This window comes from Podarcis muralis, chromosome 4 (genome assembly GCF_964188315.1).
Source record: "Podarcis muralis chromosome 4, rPodMur119.hap1.1, whole genome shotgun sequence".
Taxonomy (NCBI): domain Eukaryota; kingdom Metazoa; phylum Chordata; class Lepidosauria; order Squamata; family Lacertidae; genus Podarcis; species Podarcis muralis.
In genome coordinates this window covers 75,686,207-75,707,022 of record NC_135658.1, presented here as the reverse complement: position 1 = coordinate 75,707,022, position 20,816 = coordinate 75,686,207, and the positions used below count along the sequence as shown (strand labels likewise).

Genomic DNA, 20,816 nt, shown 5'->3' with positions numbered 1-20,816 from the left:
GCATTCACATTTAACTGTTGCCTGGTATTGTGAGCCTTAGTGTTGGGCTTATGGACACCCCACTCTCTTCTCTTTCTGCAATATGAGATTATTAGAAGCTTTTGCTTTGATTTTCAGTGGACATTGATTTCTTATGTCTGGACCTGGACATGCTGTGTGCTTAGTGTAGCTATGGTCTATTGAAGCAAGCCAACTGCAAACCATGGTTAATGAACTTGGGTTGTTTCAGTACATCATAGCTAATGTTAACCATGGCTCATAGTTCAGTGGACAGTGCACTGTTTTATTGTTTGGCAGGGACCAGGCACTGCTGGTCTTCCCGCCTCCAGGTTGCTTGACATAATAGGATTTTCAAAATGTCTTAAGGGCCATCTATGTGTTGGGATAAAGCCAAAATGTACTCGTAATTGTAACTTTTGCCCAGTAGCTGAAGGGGGAGGATAGATTTTATTCTTCTCAAGGTGCCATAGAAATGTGGTCAAGCAGTTGCCCACAGGAAGCCCAGAAGCACAACAGCAGCCTCCTGACTTGCGCTTCCCAGCAACTGTCTACATTGTGAAGAAGATGGAGTGAACTAGCTGCAACAGCTGAAGTTTTCGAACATTTTCAGAGGCAGGCCATGCCTAACACATTGCCATAATCTCACCTAGAGATACTCATTTCTAGCATATATCCCCCCCCCCCCAATTAAATGTTAGGGATACATCCACACCATACATTTAAAGTACATGACGTCGCCAAGAGTCCTGGAAAACAGAGCTATCGCCTCACAGTTACAATTGCCAGCACCCTTAAAGGACAGTCGCCAGGAATCAAGTGTCGCATAACTAAATAACATCTCCCCCAGCACACACACAAAGAAGAAGAATCCTGGGAACTGTAGTTTGGAAAGGTTGTTGGGAGTTGTAGCTTTGATGGATAAACTTCAGTTCCCAACATACTGTACTTGGGAAAGGGGAAATTGATTTATTATTTAAACATACATCATGTATACAGCCCAAGGGACAACTTGAGAAGTATTTAATGTTTGATTTTTTTTGTTTTTAATATTTTGTTGGGAGCCACCCAGCGTGGCTGGGGAAACCCAGCCAGATGGGTAGGGTATAAATCATAAATAATAATAATAATTATTATTATTATAACCCTGATCATACCTACCCAGAAGAGAGTCCTATTGAATTCAGCGAGGCTTACTCCCAGGTGTGTCGGGACTGCAGTTTTAGGCTGCGATCCTACACACTTGGGCGCGAGCCGGACTGAATTCATGGACGACTCCTGAGTAGACAGGGCTGGGGTTGCCTGGGCGCGCGCGCAGCCCTTTGCTTTCTCCCCTGGGGAAGAAAATGGACAGGGGGCGGTTCCCAAACGAGCGCGCGCGCCAGGCTGCATTTATGAGGGAAGGAAAGAGGGCGGCTTTGCTTGGGCGCAGGAAGGAGGCCTGGCCGCCGAGTCCCCGCCTCTTTGCCTTTCTCCTGGCCGGGCGAGCGAGCCGGGCCGCCTCCCAGGGAAGGAAGGAAGGGGCGGGAACGCGGAGGTTGCCGCTTGCGCCGGCGCTGCCGCTTTTCGGTTCAGGCGGTCTGGGCGCTCCATTCTCCAAGCGCGTGTGGGGGGTTTGCCATGGTGCTGTTGCGCCGCGTGGCGCTGCCTCTGCTGCTGGCGCTGGCGGCGGTGGGGTGCCCGCGGGTAGCCTGGTCCCTGGTGTGGTACACGGCCTGGGTGACCACCATGTACACCGAGCCCGGCACCAACCGCACGGTGCAGGAGAGCACCGAGAGCGGCCGCTACGGCGACGGCTCGCCCAAGGACAACGCGCAAGGCCTGGTGGGCATCCCCCGCGGCGGCGGAGCGGGGAGCGGCCGCCACATGGAAGGCTGCGCGCCGGGGATCGACTACGAGATCCCCAGGCCGCCCGGAGCGCAGTTCGCGGGGACGCCTCCGTCGTGGATCGCTCTGGTGGCGCACGGGGGCTGCAGCTTGAAGGACAAAATCGCCAACGCCGTGAGGAAGCGGGCGGCTGCCGTGGTGATCTACAACGAGCCCAGGTTCGGCAACTCCACCCTGACCATGTCCTATAATTACGGTGAGTGATGCTGAAAGGGAAGAAGCGTTTGGGAAGTGGCAACTCGGGTAAGCTTGGAGCGGAGGGACCTTTGGGGTTTGGCGCATCGTGTATTCACCTCAAAAGGGGGGAACAAGGCTGCAGAAAACTTCCCTGGAAGCAAGTGCCATATAAATTTAGGGCTGGTGTGGTGTGCCATGTGGCAGGCAGTGCCACAGGCTGCGCACAGGTGGTGAATTCTACTTTTGAGTCCCATGTGAAAGCACACACTCCTCTGGCCCAGTCTGCCCAGTTTGTATTGTGCTTGTTTTCAGAGAACATCTTCAAAAAGTTCTCTCCCCCACCTGTAGGGATGGTCTGTTTTACTACCTCGTTTGTGTAGGCAAGGCCTTAGTTTGGACCAAGCATCCCTCACATCTATGGCTGCACATGTGGAGCAGCAGAAGTTGGCTTGAGTAAGAACAAATTAGCCCTGTTGCATCAAACCAAAGGCAGCCCAGCACCTTGGTTTGTGTTCTGTCCTTTCTTTTCTATCCTTTTCTTTCCTCCAAGAAGCTCAAGCTGCAATGATTGCCTCCCCCCCCCCCCTTTATTTTGTCTTTATCATTTCCCTGTGAAATAGGTTTTGGTGATACAGTGACTGGCCCAAGATCTACCAGTGAGGTTTAAAGGGTAATGGACCTGGTCCTCTCATTATGCTCCTCACAGTGCCACACAGTTGTCAACTGAATGACTCCCAAGAAGTTCACAAATAGAGATGAAGCCTTTGCTGGTTGCTGATCTTAGCAACTGGTTTTCAGTGGCACACTCCTGTGGACGTACTATATCTTTAAAGCACTCTTGAGGCACATCTCCAAAAGAATTCTGGGCACGATAGTTTTTCCTTCATAAAGTTACAATTCCCAGCAAACCTTAACCAACTACAATGCCCAGAATTCTTTGTGGGAGGAAATGTGCTTCAAATGTGCTTTAAAGACTGTGTCTACACAGTATTTCCTTTGAATATGGAAGTTCTGTGTAGCCATCGTTTCTTACAGCCATTATTCGACTTATCCACCAATAATTTGTTTAGCATTCTTTTAAAACCACCTAAACGTGAGTGTTCCTGCCATCCTAGCAGTTTGAAAGCACATCAAAGTGCAAGTAGATAAATAGGTACTGCTCCGGCGGGAAGGTAAATGCTGTTTCCGTGTTTCTCTGGTTCACCAGAAAGCGGCTTAGTCATGCTGGCCACATGACCCGGAAGCTGTACGCCGGCCAATAAAGCGAGATGAGCGCTGCAACCCCAGAGTCGTCCGCGACTCAACCTAATAGTCAGGGGTCCCTTTACCTTTAAACATGAGTGTAGGCTGTTGCTGCATCTTGTGACAATGAATCCTATAAATTAATTATGCACTGTGTGAAGAAATGCATCCTTTTGTCTGTCCTGAATCCAGGTCCTAGTTATTGTGTGAGAATAAAAAATTATTTCTGTATACTGTGCGTAATTTTATTTCCCGCCCACCCCGCCCCCCATTAACTTCTTAGCATGGAAATGGAAGCCTAAAAAGCCTCAAACTAGAAAGTACTTTACTACTGAGCTACATAATCAGGAGTGCATACTGTAAACTGCCCTAAGACCTCCGGGTATAGGACGGTATTGAAGTAGTAATAATAATAATACTGCTTAGCAGTGAACCAAGAGGAGCAACGGAAGCTGTGCAAAAGTTACGCCAGGTTTAAGGGAAGGTAAACTCCTTACTCAGGGATCATTTGCCAAGTCTCTGGAAATAGGAACGGGGCTGAGCTTGTACAGCAGGTTTGTTTGGAGATGTGATTTGGTTTAGCAGGTTTGACACAGAAACAAGAGCAGCTGTGGGGAGGAGCAAGGAAATGAAGATGCTGAACGGGAGGCCTACAAAGTTGTATTGTTCCCTTTTATGAAAATGTGATATAGGACTTTTCAGATACAGTGGTACCTCGGTTTACAAACTTAATCCGTTCCGGAAGTCAGTTCTTAAACTGTGGCAGTCTTTCCCTAATGAGGCCTCCTGCCGCCAGTGCCGTTATACCGTTCGGCTTCCGTTCTTAGACAGAGGTAAAGTTTGCAAACCGGGACATTACTTCCGGTTTTGCAGAGTTCACAAACCAAATCATTCTTAAAGCGGACTGTTCTTAAACCGAGGTACCACTGTAGCTGAAAGAGAAAATGGTCAGTGCTTCTGTATGAAACACCAAATAAACAGAAAAGCAAGTTGTTTGGATCTAGTTATTTCAAAACACAGTAGCTTCCTGGATTCACATACTGTATGCCTGCTACCTGTTTGCAAGTTCCTCTAAATATTTTTTTGGCTTTGTAGCTTGTGCAGTTATACAAGAGGTGCAGGAAAGAAGCCTTAGCAGGCAGATACTATGTGCGCTTTTATAGGACACAGCATTCCATCAGCATTCAGAAATAAATGTGCTGTACTCAAAATGACCTGCATAAAGATGCTGAGCATGATTTTATAACTAGCATATTTTTTTGTGAGGACAAGTATAAAACCTCTTCTTGGGTGCATTTTGGTGTAATGGAGTGGAAAGCAGCATATGAAGTGATTGCAAGAATCGTTTGGGGAAAACAGCCTCAAGGAGACTGCATATGTATGATTCATTGCAGCAATATTTCAGGTTTCCTAAGTATTTAAAAAACTCTGTGGCTTGTTGAAAGCAAGACATAATGGAGCCAGATTGCATGAGCAGATGGGGGCATCATGTACAATAGAAGCCTGGTAACATACAGGTGCACTTTTGATGCATATTGGGTTGAAGGAGGACACAGGAAAACCAGCTTGGGTGCCATTCAGAAAAGAAAGAAAACTACACAGCAATAATAGAATAAAAGCACAACACCCAAAGCCAAGGACAGCAGAGTTAAAACATTAAATATAAGATCAAACACCAAGAGAAATAAGAAAATGTTTTCACTTCCAGTCTAAAAGTTACAGGTCAGCATAGCATTCCTAGTGGGGATTTCATAGCCATGGTGCTTGCCCTGATCTGTATTATTCCCAAGTGAAATTTCAATGGTAGGCTGACATATAACAGGGCTTTCAAAGATTATCTGCTACGGGCAGATCTCCATGGGAGGAGGTGGTCCTTCAGATTCTGGTAATGTGGCTCTAAGGGACGCGGGTGGCGCTGTAGTCTAAACCACTGAGCCTCTTGGGCTTGCCAATTGGAAGGTCGGCGGTTCGAATCCCCGCAACAGAGTGAGCTCCCGTTGCTCAGTCCCAGCTCCTGCCAACCTAGCAGTTCAAAAGCACACTGGTGCAAGTAGATAAATAAGTACCTCTGCGGCAGGAAGGTAAACAGAGTTTCAGTGCGCTCTGGCACTCGTCATGGTCCTCCGTGAACCAGTAGCGGTTTAGACATACTGCCCACATGACCCAGAAAACTGTCTGTGGACCAATGCCGGCTCCCTCGCCCTATAGAGCGAGATGAGCGCCGCAACCCCATAGTCGCCTTTGGCTGGACTTAACCGTCCAGGGGTCCTTTACCTTTACTAATGTGGCTCTAAGCAGTTTGTGTACTAGTCGCCAGCACTTTGAATTGGACCCAGAAGCAAAACTGGAGTCTATGTCTACACACAGATTGTTTCCCATGGCCTTTTTGTGTGGGACCTCTTCTTCTGTCCCGACTTTTGTGGGGTGGGGGAATTGCACGTGGTTGGTTGATGCCTAGCTTGTAGCCCCGAGGCCAGAGTTTCATGAGTAGAGAAGTATAAAGTTCTCTTCCCCAAGCCCCAAATGCTACATATATGGAAATTGGAGATGAGGAAGGCTGATAAATGGAGGAACTGGTTGAGGGAAGCGTGGTTGAATCATGAATGGCCTGTTTCTTCTTTGATTAAAAACAAACAAATGTAGCATCTCTGGATTGCAACATTTGAGCAGCTGTGATTGACATCCTGATAACTTAAGAGGCCAGGATACGAAACTGCTTCTTAAAAGTAGGTCAGTGGTACTGTTTATATGCACTATATATTTTTCTTTTCTCGAACACAGCCCTTCTCTGTGTTGTGAAATTAGTTATTGCAGCTACAATGTCTGCAATCACTTTAGTCAGTGTTGAAGCATTTGCAAAATCAGAATACTGTCAGTTACAAACTTAATGTGGAGGAGGGATGTTTTTCTTATCGGCTTACTTATAGCAAAACAATGCTGTTGATCTTATTCCGCCTCTTCTGGCTTTTAAGCATACATATAGGAAGGACAGTAAAAGTTGAGCCCAAGTGCATGCTATTTAAAGTTTGGGAGCAGGTGGGTGGCAAGTAAACACAGTTACATCGCAGGTCTATTCACCATCATTCATTGTATTTATATTTTCAAAACGAATCTTAATCTCAAGCTAAATTTATGCATGATATGGCCTCTCATCCTTATGTGTAATCTAGCTTGGGCTGTCGGGTACGGCAATCTCAAGGAGCCAATAATCCAAAAACAACAAGGGTTTAGTAGAGACGAAAACTCAAATATCAAGACACTCTTACGGTCTACATGTCTCTTGATTGCAGATTTATAAACCATTTCACAACAAGAATTTACCTAAGTGGCATAGACTGAAATAAGATGAAATACAAAATATTACAAACAGAAGACCATACCCTCCCCCCGCCAAAAAAACAACAACAACCCCAAATTGGCATGTGGGAATCTTGATAACCCTCAAATAGAAGGAGGACATGTCAGGAGATGAACGCCACAGAATGTATAGAGTGAAAAGATTCCTGGATTCTAAGATTTTATTATAATTTAAGACTTGGTTTTCTCTATTATAAGGGGGAGAGCATGGCAGTTGTAGGACTTGGTCTTGCATCATATCCAACAACATGCTAGGTGGGATCTTGAAGGGAAAAACTACAGCAAAATTACTTCTTGTGTACTTAACTTTATGTAAGGTTGCCTGGATTTCATACAGAGAATAAAAAAGTTGTGCAAGAGCCCACATGACTCCTGTTTTTCTTTCCCCTCGACAGGTACTGGCAATGCAGTTGTAATTATGGTTGGATATCCCAAAGGCATGGAGATCTTGGAACTGGTGCGAAGAGGGATACCAGTGAGGATGTCCATTGGTGTTGGCAAGCAACACATGCAAGAATATATCAGTGGACAGTCTGTTGTATTTGTATCGATTGCATTTATCACCATGATGATCATATCGTTGGCATGGCTTATATTTTTTTATATACAGCGCTTCCTCTATAGCGGATCGCATTTTAGAAACCAGGTAATTACATGGGTGATTCTTCTTCAATTTCTGTAGTGAAAAATGTTTGCTTGTAATTAGGGCTGCGAATCCTGTACTTAGTATAGAGAGAAGCACTGTTGCAATGGTTTTGATCTGAGTCTTACCTTCATGTGCATCTTGCACGCTTACTAATATCCTGTGCTGTGGCGATCACGCAGGGTCCCCGGACGTTTGATGGTCTATTGATTCCTGTGCCACCACTGTGATTGCCTCTTCGCTGCCACCAACCCATTTCCCTCGGGTACACACAGAGTCCAGACAGTTGTTAACATTAACTAATAATCAAGTTTATTGTTATAAACATGACCAAGTTTATGGTTTCAGTTAGTTTTTCTTGTCAGTTTCTTAATCTTAATTCCTTAACTGTCCTATACGTTCCTAACAACTTCAAACTGATTATCCCAACTGTCTATCTGACTCCACCTAACAGTTCCTCTCACTCTCTCACAACACAACTCGACCAAACCACAGACTTATCCTTTCTCTTCCTTCTCCAACTCCCAACTCTCAGCTCTCAACTGAACCACACGACTCTGACTCTAACTCTAACCCCTCCCCTCGGGTTCCCACTGGCCAATCACTTCACACTCATTTAACCCTTTCCTTATGACCTAGGAGGCAAACGCCACATGTGCACATTCCCATTTCATGTGTTAACACTTGGCCAACATAGGAAACAGGATTGCTTTTGTGCCTTTCAGTTAAAGGAACCCTTAGATCTTGGATAAGTGGAGTTGTTAGATTACTCAGCGTCTCAGGTGGTTTCTCATATAATCTCATTTAAATATGCACTACTGATTGAATTGGTTGTGTGTGTGGTGTTTTGTTTTTTTAGGGCCATAGAGAAGAAACCATAAAAGCAATTGGCCAGCTTCCACTGCATATTGTAAAGCATGAAGATAAGGTAATGTCAATCAGACTAATGTAGATGGAAACGTCTTCCATTAGCACAGTTTCTTTAAAATGAAATGAAATGAAAGATAGCTTGGTCAGAAGAGCATGAGACTCTTATTCTTAGGGTCATGGGTCTGAGCCCCACATTGGCCAGAATATTCCTGCTTTACAGGGAATTGAACTAAATTGGGCTTAGGGCCCTCGTATTTACGGGACCGCCGCTCCTGGTATGCCCCACAGAGGACCTTAAGGTCCATGAATAATCACAGTTTAGAGGTCCCGGGCCCTAAGGAAGTCAGATTATCCTCGGCCAGGGCCAGGGCCTTTTCAGTGATGGCTCCGACCTGGTGGAATGCTCTGTCCCATGAGACCAGGGCCCTGCAGGATTTAATTTCCTTCCGCAGGGCCTGTAAGACAGAGCTGTTCTGCCTGGCTTTCAATTTGAACTTAGCCTGATCTTTTATTCCCCTTCCTTTCCTTCCCTCCCCCTCCCCTTTTTATGAAGATTACCCGCTCTGGGATCCCACAGCTAATTCTCCCCTAAGTCTCCTAACTGGCCCAAATAGGACTAATTTAGCCAGCTAGCCCTGGTGATCATCTAATGTTTATTGGATGGATTTTCCCCCCTAAATTGATTTTTGAATTCTGAATTTATTGTTATTCACGTTTTATACTGTATTTTATGCTGTTTTTTGTTGCATCAATTAAGTGTTTTAAATTTGTTGTTAGCCGCCCTGAGCCTGGTTTTCTGAACCGGGAAGGGCAGGTATAAATAAAAAAATATTATTATTATTATATTAAATGACCCTCGCAGTCTCTTCCAACGCCTCAATTCTGTGATTCTGTGAACTTCCTTTGCCTGGTTACATACACGGGTAGGTGTGTGTAGAATCTCGTTGGTTGCTCCATACACCCAAGGGAACTTCATCAATAGCAGCTTGTGATGACACATGGTAAGCTGCTTCTGAAACCAATGAACTTTTTTTAAGAAGTCTGTGATATGGCAAAAACAGAACAATAATAATAGAACAAGCATTCCAGAATTCAAACCCAAGGTCTTAGGCAGGCCAAAAGTATCTTTTTTAAAAAAAAAAAACCACCACACTGTTTCTGAGAAAGGGAGTCTCATGTTCTTGTTTGCTCTAAAACCCTAGGTCATGAGTCTATAATTTGTTCAGTGCACCACATAATTGTACAAGAAGACACACAAGTACAAAATTGTACATAATTGTTCTTAGTTATGGGAACTGCTCTCAATTTCTGGCCCTAACACAGTAATATAATAATATCAGTTGGACTTTGCAATAACTTGTGAAGATGATCTGACTGATACCAAATGCTAATATGACTGAGCCACGCCTGGATACTTACAGCAGAGTGTTCATAATTGCCCAAACAGAGTTAATAGGTTTCTCTGGGCAGAGCCAATAGTAGCAAAAGTCTTGCTGTTGCCACTTGGCCGAGTTAAACCATTTTATAGCTATGTATTTTAGCATCAAGGGTCCTGATCATCACGTGAACCGTATATGAGTGGCTTAAGAGATTGCGTAAAATAAATGCAGATATATATATATATATATATATATATATATATATATATATGTATGTATGTATGTATGCAACCTCGCCTTCACTCCTGGAGCTTGCTGCTATCCACAAGCCTTCTGAGCCCGGCGGATAGCTGCCCAAAGCCCGGGGTGCGCAGCGCTGCGCTCCCCGGGCTTCAGGCTGCAGGCTGCTATCCGCAAGCCTTCGGAACCCGGCGGGCACTCCCACCGTGCTCCGAAGGCTTGCGGATAGCTGCCTGAAGCCCGGGGTGCGCAGCGGGAGTTGGCGCTGTATTCCCCGGGCTTCAGGCTTCAGGCTGCTATCCGCAAGCCTTTGGAGCCTGGCGGGCACTCCCGCCGTGCTCCGAAGGCTTGCAGATAGCTTCCTGAAGCCTGGAGAGCGAGAGGGGTCGGTGCACACCGACCCCTCTCGTTCTCCAGGCTTCAGCGAAAGCCTGCATTCGCTCCATAGGACGCACACACATTTCCCCTTCATTTTTGGAGGGGGAAAAGTGCATCCTATAGAGCGAAAAATACGGTATATTGGTTGTGGCTTAACTTTATAGTCCAGTGTCCTGAATAATTTGGTTTACTTGATTTCTGCTCCTGACTTAGAAACTACAAATATTCTAACTTAAGTCTCACTCTATTTGAGTATCAATGGGAATTCCTGTATGGAATACCTCATGTAGCTTGCTGTATTTTCACTTGGCTTGAAATTGATCAGCTCACTGCTTTCCAGCCACTTTTTGTAATCTATTATGGTATTTCAACATTTAGAATTTGAGTTGGCCACTTTGCAGATGCAAAGATATTTGCTGTATATTCCTAACATGGTATTTCAGATTAAGTTAGTCTTTTTGTATCATTTGTGTTCTCTGTAACGTTGCATTTCTTTAGAAATTCTTGTCCTGGTATCTGAATCGCTTCCCTGCTTATTTTCAAAGAAATAGCTGCAGAAGACTTGGATACTTATAGTACCTTTATTTTACAAAGTTGTGCAAGGCTTAACTTCAACATTAACTATACTTTTGTTCTTCTAAAGGGCTTGAATATCGATGCTGAAAATTGCGCTGTATGCATTGAAAACTACAAACCAAAGGATATCGTTCGAATCCTGCCTTGCAAGTAAGCTTATTAAAATTTGCTTCAGTGGGGTATCATTACTTGGGACCTAGTTAACAAAACTCATTTTAAAAAATCGAGTCCCCAGTGTTTTTAAGATTGGAGAAATATAAGTGCACAGTAGCTTTTTGATTTATTTTTCATTCAAGCCTATAAACTCGCAGGCATTCTTGTTTTGTACAATGCTGGCGATAGGTAGCCATTCGTTCAGTTCTTCCAACTTCTGTGCCCTACAAACAGGGATGAGGAACTTGTGGCTGCTGGCAGTGGCGTAGCGTGGGTTGTCAGCACCCGGGGCAAGGCAAGTAATTTGCGCCCCTAACCTGTGGATTTTGTGCCCCCTAACCCGTAGAGCACGCCCCCCAGATGTTGCGCCCGGTGCGGACGGCCCCCCCTGCACCCCCCACGCTACGCCACTGGCTGCTGGACAGCGTTTCCTGACAAGTTGTCCAGAGTGGCTTCCATCACATTGAAATGCCCTCTTATGAGTACATTGTCAAAATCAACCTCAGGGGCATGTACTGCCAGCAGAAGGGTTTTCCCAGTTCGGGGACTGAATAGGGCACTGTGGGAGATGGCAGCTTCTCAAATTACCAGGTCCTAAGTTTTTTAGGGATATATCTCTCTATCAATATCTATCTTGGCTTGCTAGCAAATTAGCAGCCAGAGCAGATCCTTTAAAGGGGGGCATTATATGCTGGTGATACAGGGCCTCATTCAGCCGCTGAGCACAGCATTCTGTGCTAGCTGAAATTACCAGACCACCCCCCAGGCGCAACACCATACAGTCATTCAGTGGTCCGTGCGCCACTGTTAACTACAGATTTAATTTCTGTGGGAGCTTGAATTGCATAGTTACCCTGGATCTTGTCAAGGTGGGGATTGTTTTCGGCCTGCTCAGCACATGCTGCAATGCTGCCTTATCGAAGTTTTGCTTTAGATAAGCTTTTTGTTCCTTTAATTTTGCCAAATTTCATTGCATAAAAGAACAGCCCTTATATTTGATTTCAAAACTATGATGTCTCTTCAGGCACGTCTTTCACAGGCATTGCCTCGATCCCTGGCTGCTGGAACACAGAACGTGTCCAATGTGCAAACTAGATGTCATCAAAGCTCTCGGATATTGGGTAGGTTGGAAATGTGTAACTTAATCTGTGATAAGGCTCTAGGCATCCTGTTTGGGGCCAAGTAATACCTGCGCCAGCCAAGCATCCAGCCAGCCACGGCATATTACTTTCTGCAGGGAGGAGCCCAAGCTGGTTTTATCTAGAGAAGGTGCCTGTTGTTATGGTGAATTCAATTCTGCATAACCAGAAGCCGGATATCTGTCTCGTTGAACTTCACCAGTCAAAACTAGGTACATGTTGACGAAACAATCTGGCAAGAACAACCAAACCAAGATCAAAACTCAATACTGCTGACTGCAAAGTACCAGCTTGCCTCTCCCACCCCCCCACCCATCATATGTTCTCCTTGTATAGGACCAAATCTCAGGCTCAGGCTCCTACTTGTCCCAGTGGCTCATTTCCTAAATCACTGTAGTTGGGCAGACATTTAGCTCCTCAGTGAGAAGACTCATTGAGTTAGGTCCGCTGTGCTACAATCTCTTCCAGCCATCCAGAATGTGAGCCTGAACCAGTACGTTTCAGAGCACAATACAAAGTGTTGGTGCTGACCTTTAAAGCCCTAAATGGCCTCGGTCCAGTATATCTGAAGGAACGTCTTCACCCCCATCGTTCTGCCCGGACATTGAGGTCCAGCGCCGAGGGCCTTCTGGCGGTTCCCTCACTGCGAGAAGCCAAGTTACAGGGAACCAGGCAGAGGGCCTTCTCGGTAGTGGCACCCTCCCTGTGGAACACCCTCCCACAAGATGTCAAAGAGAACAACAACTACCAGACTTTTAGAAGACATCTGAAGGCAGCCCTGTTTAGGGAAGCTTTTAATGTTTGATGTATTACGGTATTTTAAATTTTTTTTGGAAGCCGCCCAGAGTGTCTGGAGAAGCCCAACCAGATGGGCGGGGTATAAATAATTTATTATTATTATTATTATTATTATTATTATTATTATTATTATTATTATTATTATTATTACAGCAGAATCCATGTTTGGTCTGAAGAGGTCTTCAGGCTCAGTCCATAGCATCTCATTTAGCAGGCCTGGGGAAGTTTTTTCTCTCCCTGATTGATAATCCTGGGAAGTTTCACCAGTCTGGGTATCTGAGATGGTATGTGTGTGTTGTGATTGCTGAGCTACCACACAGGCAGTTGTCTAAAAGCAGCTTGGCTCAGCTCAGTTGCTAATTTTAGACATGCCCCCTGAAAACGGATGTGCTTCTATAAATGAGTGGCTGCCACTGTTGAGATGTGTATAAAGCTGCCCCTGGTGGTGCATTTATTTGGCAAAGCAGTTTTGCTGATTTCAGAATTAAGTGTGGGGACGGTCATAGCTACGGTGTGCCAACATGTGGGCTTGGGAAAGCAGTTTGACCTCACCCCCAAAGGCACATGCCCTGATTTTCTCCCGAGACAGGCAAATACCAACCAAAATACCTGTGTTGTGCTCCATCCTGCCTCCTGGATATATTACAGTGTGAAAGGAGTTAGGAAATTGGCTTATAAGTTTTGGTTTAAAAGTGTGTGTGTGTGTGTGTTTTCTCGGTACATTAGCTTGACCTCTTTTCCCTTCTCCCCCACCCCTTTTCAATAACAGTCTTGCTCAGGGGTCAGCAGACCTTTTCAGCAGGGGGCCGGTCCACTGTCCCTCAGACCTTGTGGGGGGCTGGACTATATGGGGGGGGGGGAATGAACGAATTCCTATGCCCCACAAATAACCCAGAGATGCATTTTAAATAAAAGCACACATTCTACTCATGTAAAAACACCCTGATTCCCAGACCATCCGCGCGCCAGATTTAGAAGGCGATTGGGCCAGATCCGGCCCCCAGGCCTTAGTTTGCCTACCCATGGTCTTGCTGGTTAACACTTCTTTCCCCCCCTTCAACTTCAAAGGGAGGGCCTGCAGATGAACAAGAAGTTGCAATGCCTGAATCAACAAGTGGCAGCATGATGGCCGAGAGCTGGAGTATTGCTGTGCCAGAAGAGAACAGAAATGAAACAAGTGACTTATCAGCATCTTCTGCTAACGGATCTGCATCAATTAGTAACGGTTTAAAAGAGGATGCAGGTGAAAGAACAGCCTTACTTGGTATGTAACCTTATGCCATGTTTCTTTTTTGTAGGAACTGATATCCTAGAAACTAGATGTCAGATTCAGCATCTCAGTTGAACTGTGGATATACTTAAAAACCTTGATTATCTCACTCAGCTGGGCAAATCAAAGGAGGTTCCCATGCTGTTTTTTGTAGATCAGAGCACTAATCCCAAACTCCTTTGCATACTTTATGCAGGTCTTTGCTGTGGTCATGCTGCAGGAAGAGCATAACACAATTGTAAACATAGATCAACAGAAATGATACTAAAGGGGGGATATATGTTTCACTCTTTGAGGATAGAAACTCAAGATGAACTTAGATGAGGAGAGGCTGACTTGAAAGAACAATATTTTATTCTAGGAAATTGCCCATAACCCTGAATAGCGTTTGTTCATTGTGAGGATAAATGTTTTGGGAGTTCAGAATTCATTTGCCTTCAAGACTAAACCATGATGCTTTTGTTAATGCAAATTGTTTTTAGCTTAGATGACTTGGTTCCCAGTTAAATGATGCACTTTAGGCATGTGTTATAATTTCTATACTATAGACAGTGGAACTCAAAGAGTATTAAACATGTTATGTCTTTTCTAGAAACGGATGGCAGAGATAATCGACTTGAAGAACACCTGTCTAATGGAAACACTGTATGAAAGCTTGACAGCTTGAACTGGGAGCGAAATGTCTATTTTGTTTTGTTTAAATGCTGTGGACTTGTTTCTAGCTTAAATGTGTTACTTGTCTAATTCACGTTTCAAAAGGGCTAATAACTAGAGGCTTTGCTTTGTAAGAAGAGTAATACCTGATACAAAATGCAATAACTCTAGTATGAGTTCCTTCTTTTGACCAAAAATGAGAGTTGAGAAATGAGACAAATTTATGAGCTTGGGAGGGTTGGTGAGAACCAGAAGGAAAAATATCTGTTGCTACTTAGAAAACTGGCCTATTTTTATTTTTTTTGGCACTTGTTGAGATTGCTGCTCTTTTTCCATGGAGATTTCCCTTTGCAACTTCTTTTGTAAGAAACAGGTTCTCTTTCTTCACTTGGTTTCCTTGTCCCTTGGTTTGTAGGGACACAAATTGAGTTAAGGAAGGGAGCTCCCAAGTGAAAACTCCCCCTGGAAAAAGAGTAACAAGTTCAGAAGTAATCTCTGTGCCAGAACAGCTATTACAAGATCAATACTAGGAGTACAAATTGCACAGGTCAACAGATAAATGTGGGTGGTTTATGATAAATGTACATATAGCACATATGCAACACTGAGGTTTACTTTTTTAAAATTGTGTTTTGAGTGCATAGTATGGACCTGCAAAGTATTCCAATAGTTGTGAGAATTTCTGCCACGTGCTTGCCGAAAAACCTGATGACTTTTTCATTTGCCTGCTAGGTCAATAACTTTAAGTTGTGCCACACAGTTATTGTAGCTGGCAGGCAATCTATTAGTGCCTCGGGCAACGCAAACGAGCTACCTTCGACTGTGAAACACAGTGGTGCAGCAGTTGTTCATGTTGCACATGGAGAGTAATTTAACTTAAACTCTTCTCCACTCTTTCCCTTCACTGTTGTTTTTTTGTATGCTGTTTTTGGATTTTTCTCTACCTTAATTCATTCCTGAGATGTTCGTAAAGTTATTGTTTCTGTTATGCAAAGGATTGTTAGATGCTTCCAAGTAGAGGTTTGCACAATATAGTTACTGGTTTTTTTTACTGTGCTAGATTAGCAGTATTGTGCCTTAGAGTAGTTGAAAAGCACTAAGCCTGAAGTGTATAAAATAGATACCACTGCACTGTTTAATTTTTACCTCTGCTTCAGGTAAATCTATATAACAATAAGCTCTAGAGGAAAATGGTGAATTGTGTATTTATAGTTCTCTTAAGCGTTGGGTGAACATTGTAGAATTCTAATAGTTATAAATGAATGTACGGAATCATACCGCCAAGTCTGTAAGAAACGTTTTGCACCGTGTTTAAACTTAGATATTTGGTAAGGTGCTTTTTTTAATGTCAGAGAAAATATGCAACCTAGTACTTAAATTGGATCAGTATTTAATTTCAGTATTTTCAAGTTTGGGGAAGAGGAATTCAAACGTGGGTGGGGGCAGATGCAGGAAGAAACAGGGCGAAGATTCTGATAGAAATCCTACCAAAATATTCTGGGGACCTCACCACCTTCTCTGATGAGAGTAACCCAGCCACATGTCATGCATTAAAATTGGTCTCCGCAAGACCTGCCTGCATCTTACAGCCAGCACTTAATGGAGTGGACCATGCCATGACTACTCCCTGCGTCTTCAAACAATATGGATGCTGCTTTCAAAAAGGAACTGCCTTTGAACTATTCAGTCACTCATCTTTCCCTACATCCTTAGCACAAAGCGGAAGTGTTACTTGGTTAGTTGTTTTCAGCACATCACAACTCCGGCTTAGCATCACGGAAAAAGCAGGACGTCGTTTTTTGTGTGCCTTGAAAGTCTCCAGATCCTTCCTAACATTTGCAATGTAGAGAAACATACTGGGAGAAAGCAGTATGGTGAGTACCAACTACATTTCCCCCCTGTAAAAAGAGTTGGGTTTATGATTGCATTTCTTCCTGGGTTTATTTCTTAAAGGTCTGGGAAAGCAGCCAATAACAGTCATGTTAAAACTTAACGGAGCATGTGAACCAGAGTTTTTGAATACGGAGTCCACATCTAGCTGCTAGGCACTAAATGTGCTTTACCTGTCCCTCTGAATATAGCATCTTGGAAACTTGGCTGTAGGTAGATGTGTAGAAACATGCAGGTGGTGTCTGGTGGGAAGGGAAGAGTTTCCCATGGCAACAGGGTATGATTTCTGTGTTATGTGCAATTTAGTTCCTATCCTAGAGCTGTTTTGTAAGCCTTTTTGCTTTCCATGTCTTTATCCATCCCCATCCCAAAGCCCAATATTGGAGGGAAGGAAATAGGCATCTTGGAAGCAGGCGCAGTTATGCAAATTATATAGGTAAATTATCTAAAGTAAATTATAAGTAAGCAAATTATATAATCTGAACACAGCATCTGACCTTGGACAATTAGAATTGTTTGTTTTTTTCTGAGATGGGCTGCTAATCGTTCGATTTCTGTATGGCTTTGTGTGCTGCTGAGGAGTGATGACAAAAAAGGCCGAATTGCAGTGCCTGCTAACAGTTTTCTCTCTAAAAGGCACGATGACAAAACTTCCTGAAGCGACCTTTTCCTCTGACCTCAGTAACGTCACACAAAGTAAAATGACAGAGCTATGTTAACTTTAAAATTAGACTATATCTAGCCTTCAAATGGTCAAAATCGCCTAAGTACAGATAGATGCTGCATTCAGATGTATCCGCAACTGACCTTGTGCTTCTCATTCCCTCCTTCCCTTTTGCTAAATGGGAGAAGTCTGAAGTCAGCAAGCCAACAATGAAACATGGTTTGGTGGTTTTAGTTTGGGGAAACCCAATAATGGAAACGTACAAACCTTCCCTCCTTGCATGTGGGACGGTGCCATTATCTTTGAGCAGTATCTTTAGGCCCACAACTGATTCAAGCCAAGGATTAGCCTGCCTTGACTAATGTTCTAAAATACCCTTGCCTAGGCACTGTTTGTAGGCATCTCTTCCTAGAGCAATTCCTTCATTGTCGCTGGCCATATACTACTACTAAGACAAGGGTGGCGGGAACCTGTGGCCTTCCAAAAGGTGCTGGATTCCAACTCCCATCAGTCCCTGCTTGCATAGCAGAAGGCCAGAGGTTAGAACAGTGGACTTAGCTGTGCTAAATTCCTTTCTTGCAGTGTATTGGGGGGGGGGTGGGCATCCTCGAATAGGATGAGCTTCCAACTTGCTCCTAAAGGCCAGGCTATGCAAACCAGGCTTGCAGCTGCCATCTTGTGTGAGAGAGTCTCCACAGGTTCCTGTCAGAAGCAAGCAGGGCCTGAATGCCATTGATTCCCAGCAAAAAGGGCGTTCATAGGCATCCTATCTCCATTGGTGGAGTTGTAGTCCTGGAACATTTTGATGGGCAACAGGTTTCCCCATCCCCTTCTTCAGGTACTGAGTTGAAAAACCTTGTAGCTAGTTCTGTGAATGGAAGGTCTGTGATCTAGCAGAGGTTCCTACCTGCAAGAGTTGAGGAAGTGATTTCCCCCTCTTTCTTGCAAAATTTTCAGGGAGCTGTGTGGGGGACGGTGAAAATCACTTATTCTCCTTTCTGTGTGTTGAGCACAGCTCCCTGGATCATTGTTCAACCCTGACTGTGGACAAACTATGTGCTTGAACATGTGCTAACTTGTGGTACAGAAATTGTTTCGACAACTCATTTCTTTTCTCATCTAGGTTTTTTCCCCCACCGAACAAACTCTTCTGGAACTTGCCCACACGGACTCGGCGCTGACTTACTGCTGCTACATTCTTAATTTTTATCTGTGAGACACCCCTTCTTTCAACTATTTTAAGGCAGAAAGATTCCGTGTGTTGTCTGAAAAAGATTGACTTGCCTGCAGGTGTTGTCTCATATGACAGACATGGACATTTTGTATATAGGGCACTGGGTTTAATTTAAAACGTGTGTACCTTAAAAAAATGCACCTTAAAAAAAGGCTTGAAGAACAGTAGTAGGTAAACTGCCTTAAACCAAAATAAGCCAGTTGGAAATAGCGAAAGCTGACTTTGCTCCTTTTGAATGTCCAGTTTTTTAAGACAGTTGGCAGCAAAACAAACTAAAAGTGTTTCTGACTGGCCCTGTTTCAAGTGGGCCCTTCTGCTATAGTGGTGTCCTGTCAGCTGAAAAGGCCTGTGTGTCCATTTATTAGAACGTAGTTTAATATTATTCTAGAACAGAAAGCTACTGATAACAGTTTGACTTGTTGCTGTACAAAACTGAGGTTATTGAGGGTTTTGTGCTTGAGCCTGGTTTTAATTTTACAAGGCCGTTACTGGGGCTCAAGTTTCATGTATAAAACAATCTCTACACACTCTTAAAAGCAAAATTCAAGTTTGCTTTTTAAAAAAGCAAGCTGCCTACATTGTCTCTGCACAAACGGTGTAACTGTTTAGAATACTTCTATTGTGGAGGGTTGCTGTTACAGACTAAAATTGAACATGGCACCCTTCGTTACCAAAAATCTTGCCAGGGTACAATGTGCTTAATCCTTTTTTGAGCTGAACGTTCTAGTGGCGAGGTGAGGGGCACATTGAAGCTTTTGTTTGAACTGAAATAAAAATGGTAGTTCCTTCAGCTGACGACAAAGGGAGGACAGGAGCAGGACAACTCAGTGAAGGAGCCAGCCTCCTTTACCTTGTCAACTGCTACCTGGTAAGCATTCAGTCCTTCAGTTCTCCTTGAAATTTCCAATGAATAACTGGTTATCATTGTTTATTACCTCTACCACCCTAGTCGACTTTTTTGTCTTTTTGTTTGGTCATGTCTTTTAAGATTGTATGCCTGAGGGCAGGGACTGTCTTCATCGATCTTTAAGCTTTGTGGGGAACCATTTTTGGCTAAAGAGCAGGATAAAACATTCTATAAATAAATAAAAATGTGGAAAGTACTTAGCTCATTCTGTATTTGTATCATTAGCCTGTTCCCTTTCCTGGTTTTTAAGCTTGCATCTAAAAGCCACTTGTAGATCAACATTTGCCTGGTAAGTGAAATTACGAGAATTATCCCATAGATGTTAAGCAGCCTCACTTCTAAATCCTTCCCTTAGCCACTGTCAGCATAATTTCAGCTACTAAGTGTTGCAACTGGATTTTTCTAGATGAGACTGCTCAAGTTTTCCCTATGGTCAGGAAAAATGAACTAGAATGGTAAAGCAGACACAGGAATCCTCTGGCTCATGAATCAAACTAGGCCTTATTTTACCTAAAAGGCTTTTCCCCAAGCTGTGCCTACCTGACACCAGGTGTTAAGATAGGTAATGGTGCTGCTGCAAAGGAACACATTGAATCCTTTAAACGTGCCCTCATTTTGTCCTGGGCCAAGGGGCTTGCATGCTATTATACCTTTAAATTGGACACCCAATGTAAGCCTTGCTGGGATTAGAGGTGGGACCTGCCAATGCAAATGTGGACTTTGAAGTTGGCAAACCCCTTTCCTTGGGGATCTTGAGTTCAAACTCAAATTTGACATCAGGCAGGTGACAGGTGGGGGCCCCTGCCCATCTCTCAAGGCAGTCCACGGATGCTTGTCGGAGTTGTGGGTCTGCTGCAAGCCATCAGTTCAGACGCTGGATGCAACTGTAAAGTCAACTTCTGAATGCTTATAATGTGACTTGTCTGTTATTTATTAAGGTGAAGGTAATGGGATTTTTCACTTCATTGTGCTTTGGAAATGTTTACTTCTATAGATTTAAGGAGAACAAGGTACCTGGCCCAGTGAGGCACTTTGCCTTGGTGGGGCTACAACAAAAGTAGCTCTCATGCCCTATTTGAATTTACCAGATCCTGTACCCAACTGCAAAGGTAAATTTTACGCGCTCTCTGCAAAGGGTACCTTTGGACTCAAGGGCTGGGCTGAAACCATTAGAAAAAGAACTTGGGCTTTGGACCCCCACTAAACAGACCATTAATTCACCCAGCCCACTGTTTGTCTCCTGTCTAGAAGTAGCTCTGAATCTGCTGAGCAAGGGCATTCTTGATGGAATGTAGGTGGTATATAGGACCTTTTGAATTCAAAGCATTTACAGAGCTACATTTCTCCCCCTTTGCAGAATC

At 44.0% G+C, this 20,816-nt stretch overlaps 1 protein-coding gene and 1 non-coding gene across 3 annotated transcripts; both read left to right on the top strand.

Annotated features, from left to right (window-relative positions):
- Nucleotides 1-1,603: 1,603 nt before the first annotated feature.
- RNF149 (ring finger protein 149) lies at nucleotides 1,604-19,651 on the top strand. 2 transcript variants are annotated; one of them, XM_028727919.2, is made up of 8 exons: nucleotides 1,604-2,080; nucleotides 7,056-7,306; nucleotides 8,163-8,231; nucleotides 10,814-10,896; nucleotides 11,924-12,020; nucleotides 13,905-14,100; nucleotides 14,699-16,634; nucleotides 18,438-19,651. In XM_028727919.2, exons 1-7 carry the CDS (start codon nucleotides 1,618-1,620, stop codon nucleotides 14,755-14,757), a joined length of 1,218 nt encoding a protein of 405 aa, XP_028583752.2. In that variant the 5' UTR covers nucleotides 1,604-1,617; the 3' UTR covers nucleotides 14,758-16,634; nucleotides 18,438-19,651. The 2 variants fall into 2 exon arrangements, with proteins under 2 accessions (XP_028583752.2, XP_028583753.2); XM_028727920.2 differs by lacking the exon at nucleotides 8,163-8,231.
- LOC114596662 (small nucleolar RNA SNORD89) lies at nucleotides 17,224-17,333 on the top strand. Its single transcript, XR_003706604.2, has one exon. It is a non-coding gene; the product is annotated as a small nucleolar RNA SNORD89 (small nucleolar RNA).
- Nucleotides 19,652-20,816: the final 1,165 nt, after the last annotated feature.

Excerpts from the sequence above, each read along its gene's own strand:
- RNF149 (XM_028727919.2), top strand. The coding sequence starts at position 1,618 with ATGGTGCTGTTGCGCCGCGTGGCGCTGCCTCTGCTGCTGGCGCTGGCG. Across the intron at positions 7,307-8,162 it reads GATCGCATTTTAGAAACCAG|GGCCATAGAGAAGAAACCAT; the intron begins GTAATTACATGG and ends TTGTTTTTTTAG. Across the intron at positions 8,232-10,813 it reads TTGTAAAGCATGAAGATAAG|GGCTTGAATATCGATGCTGA; the intron begins GTAATGTCAATC and ends GTTCTTCTAAAG.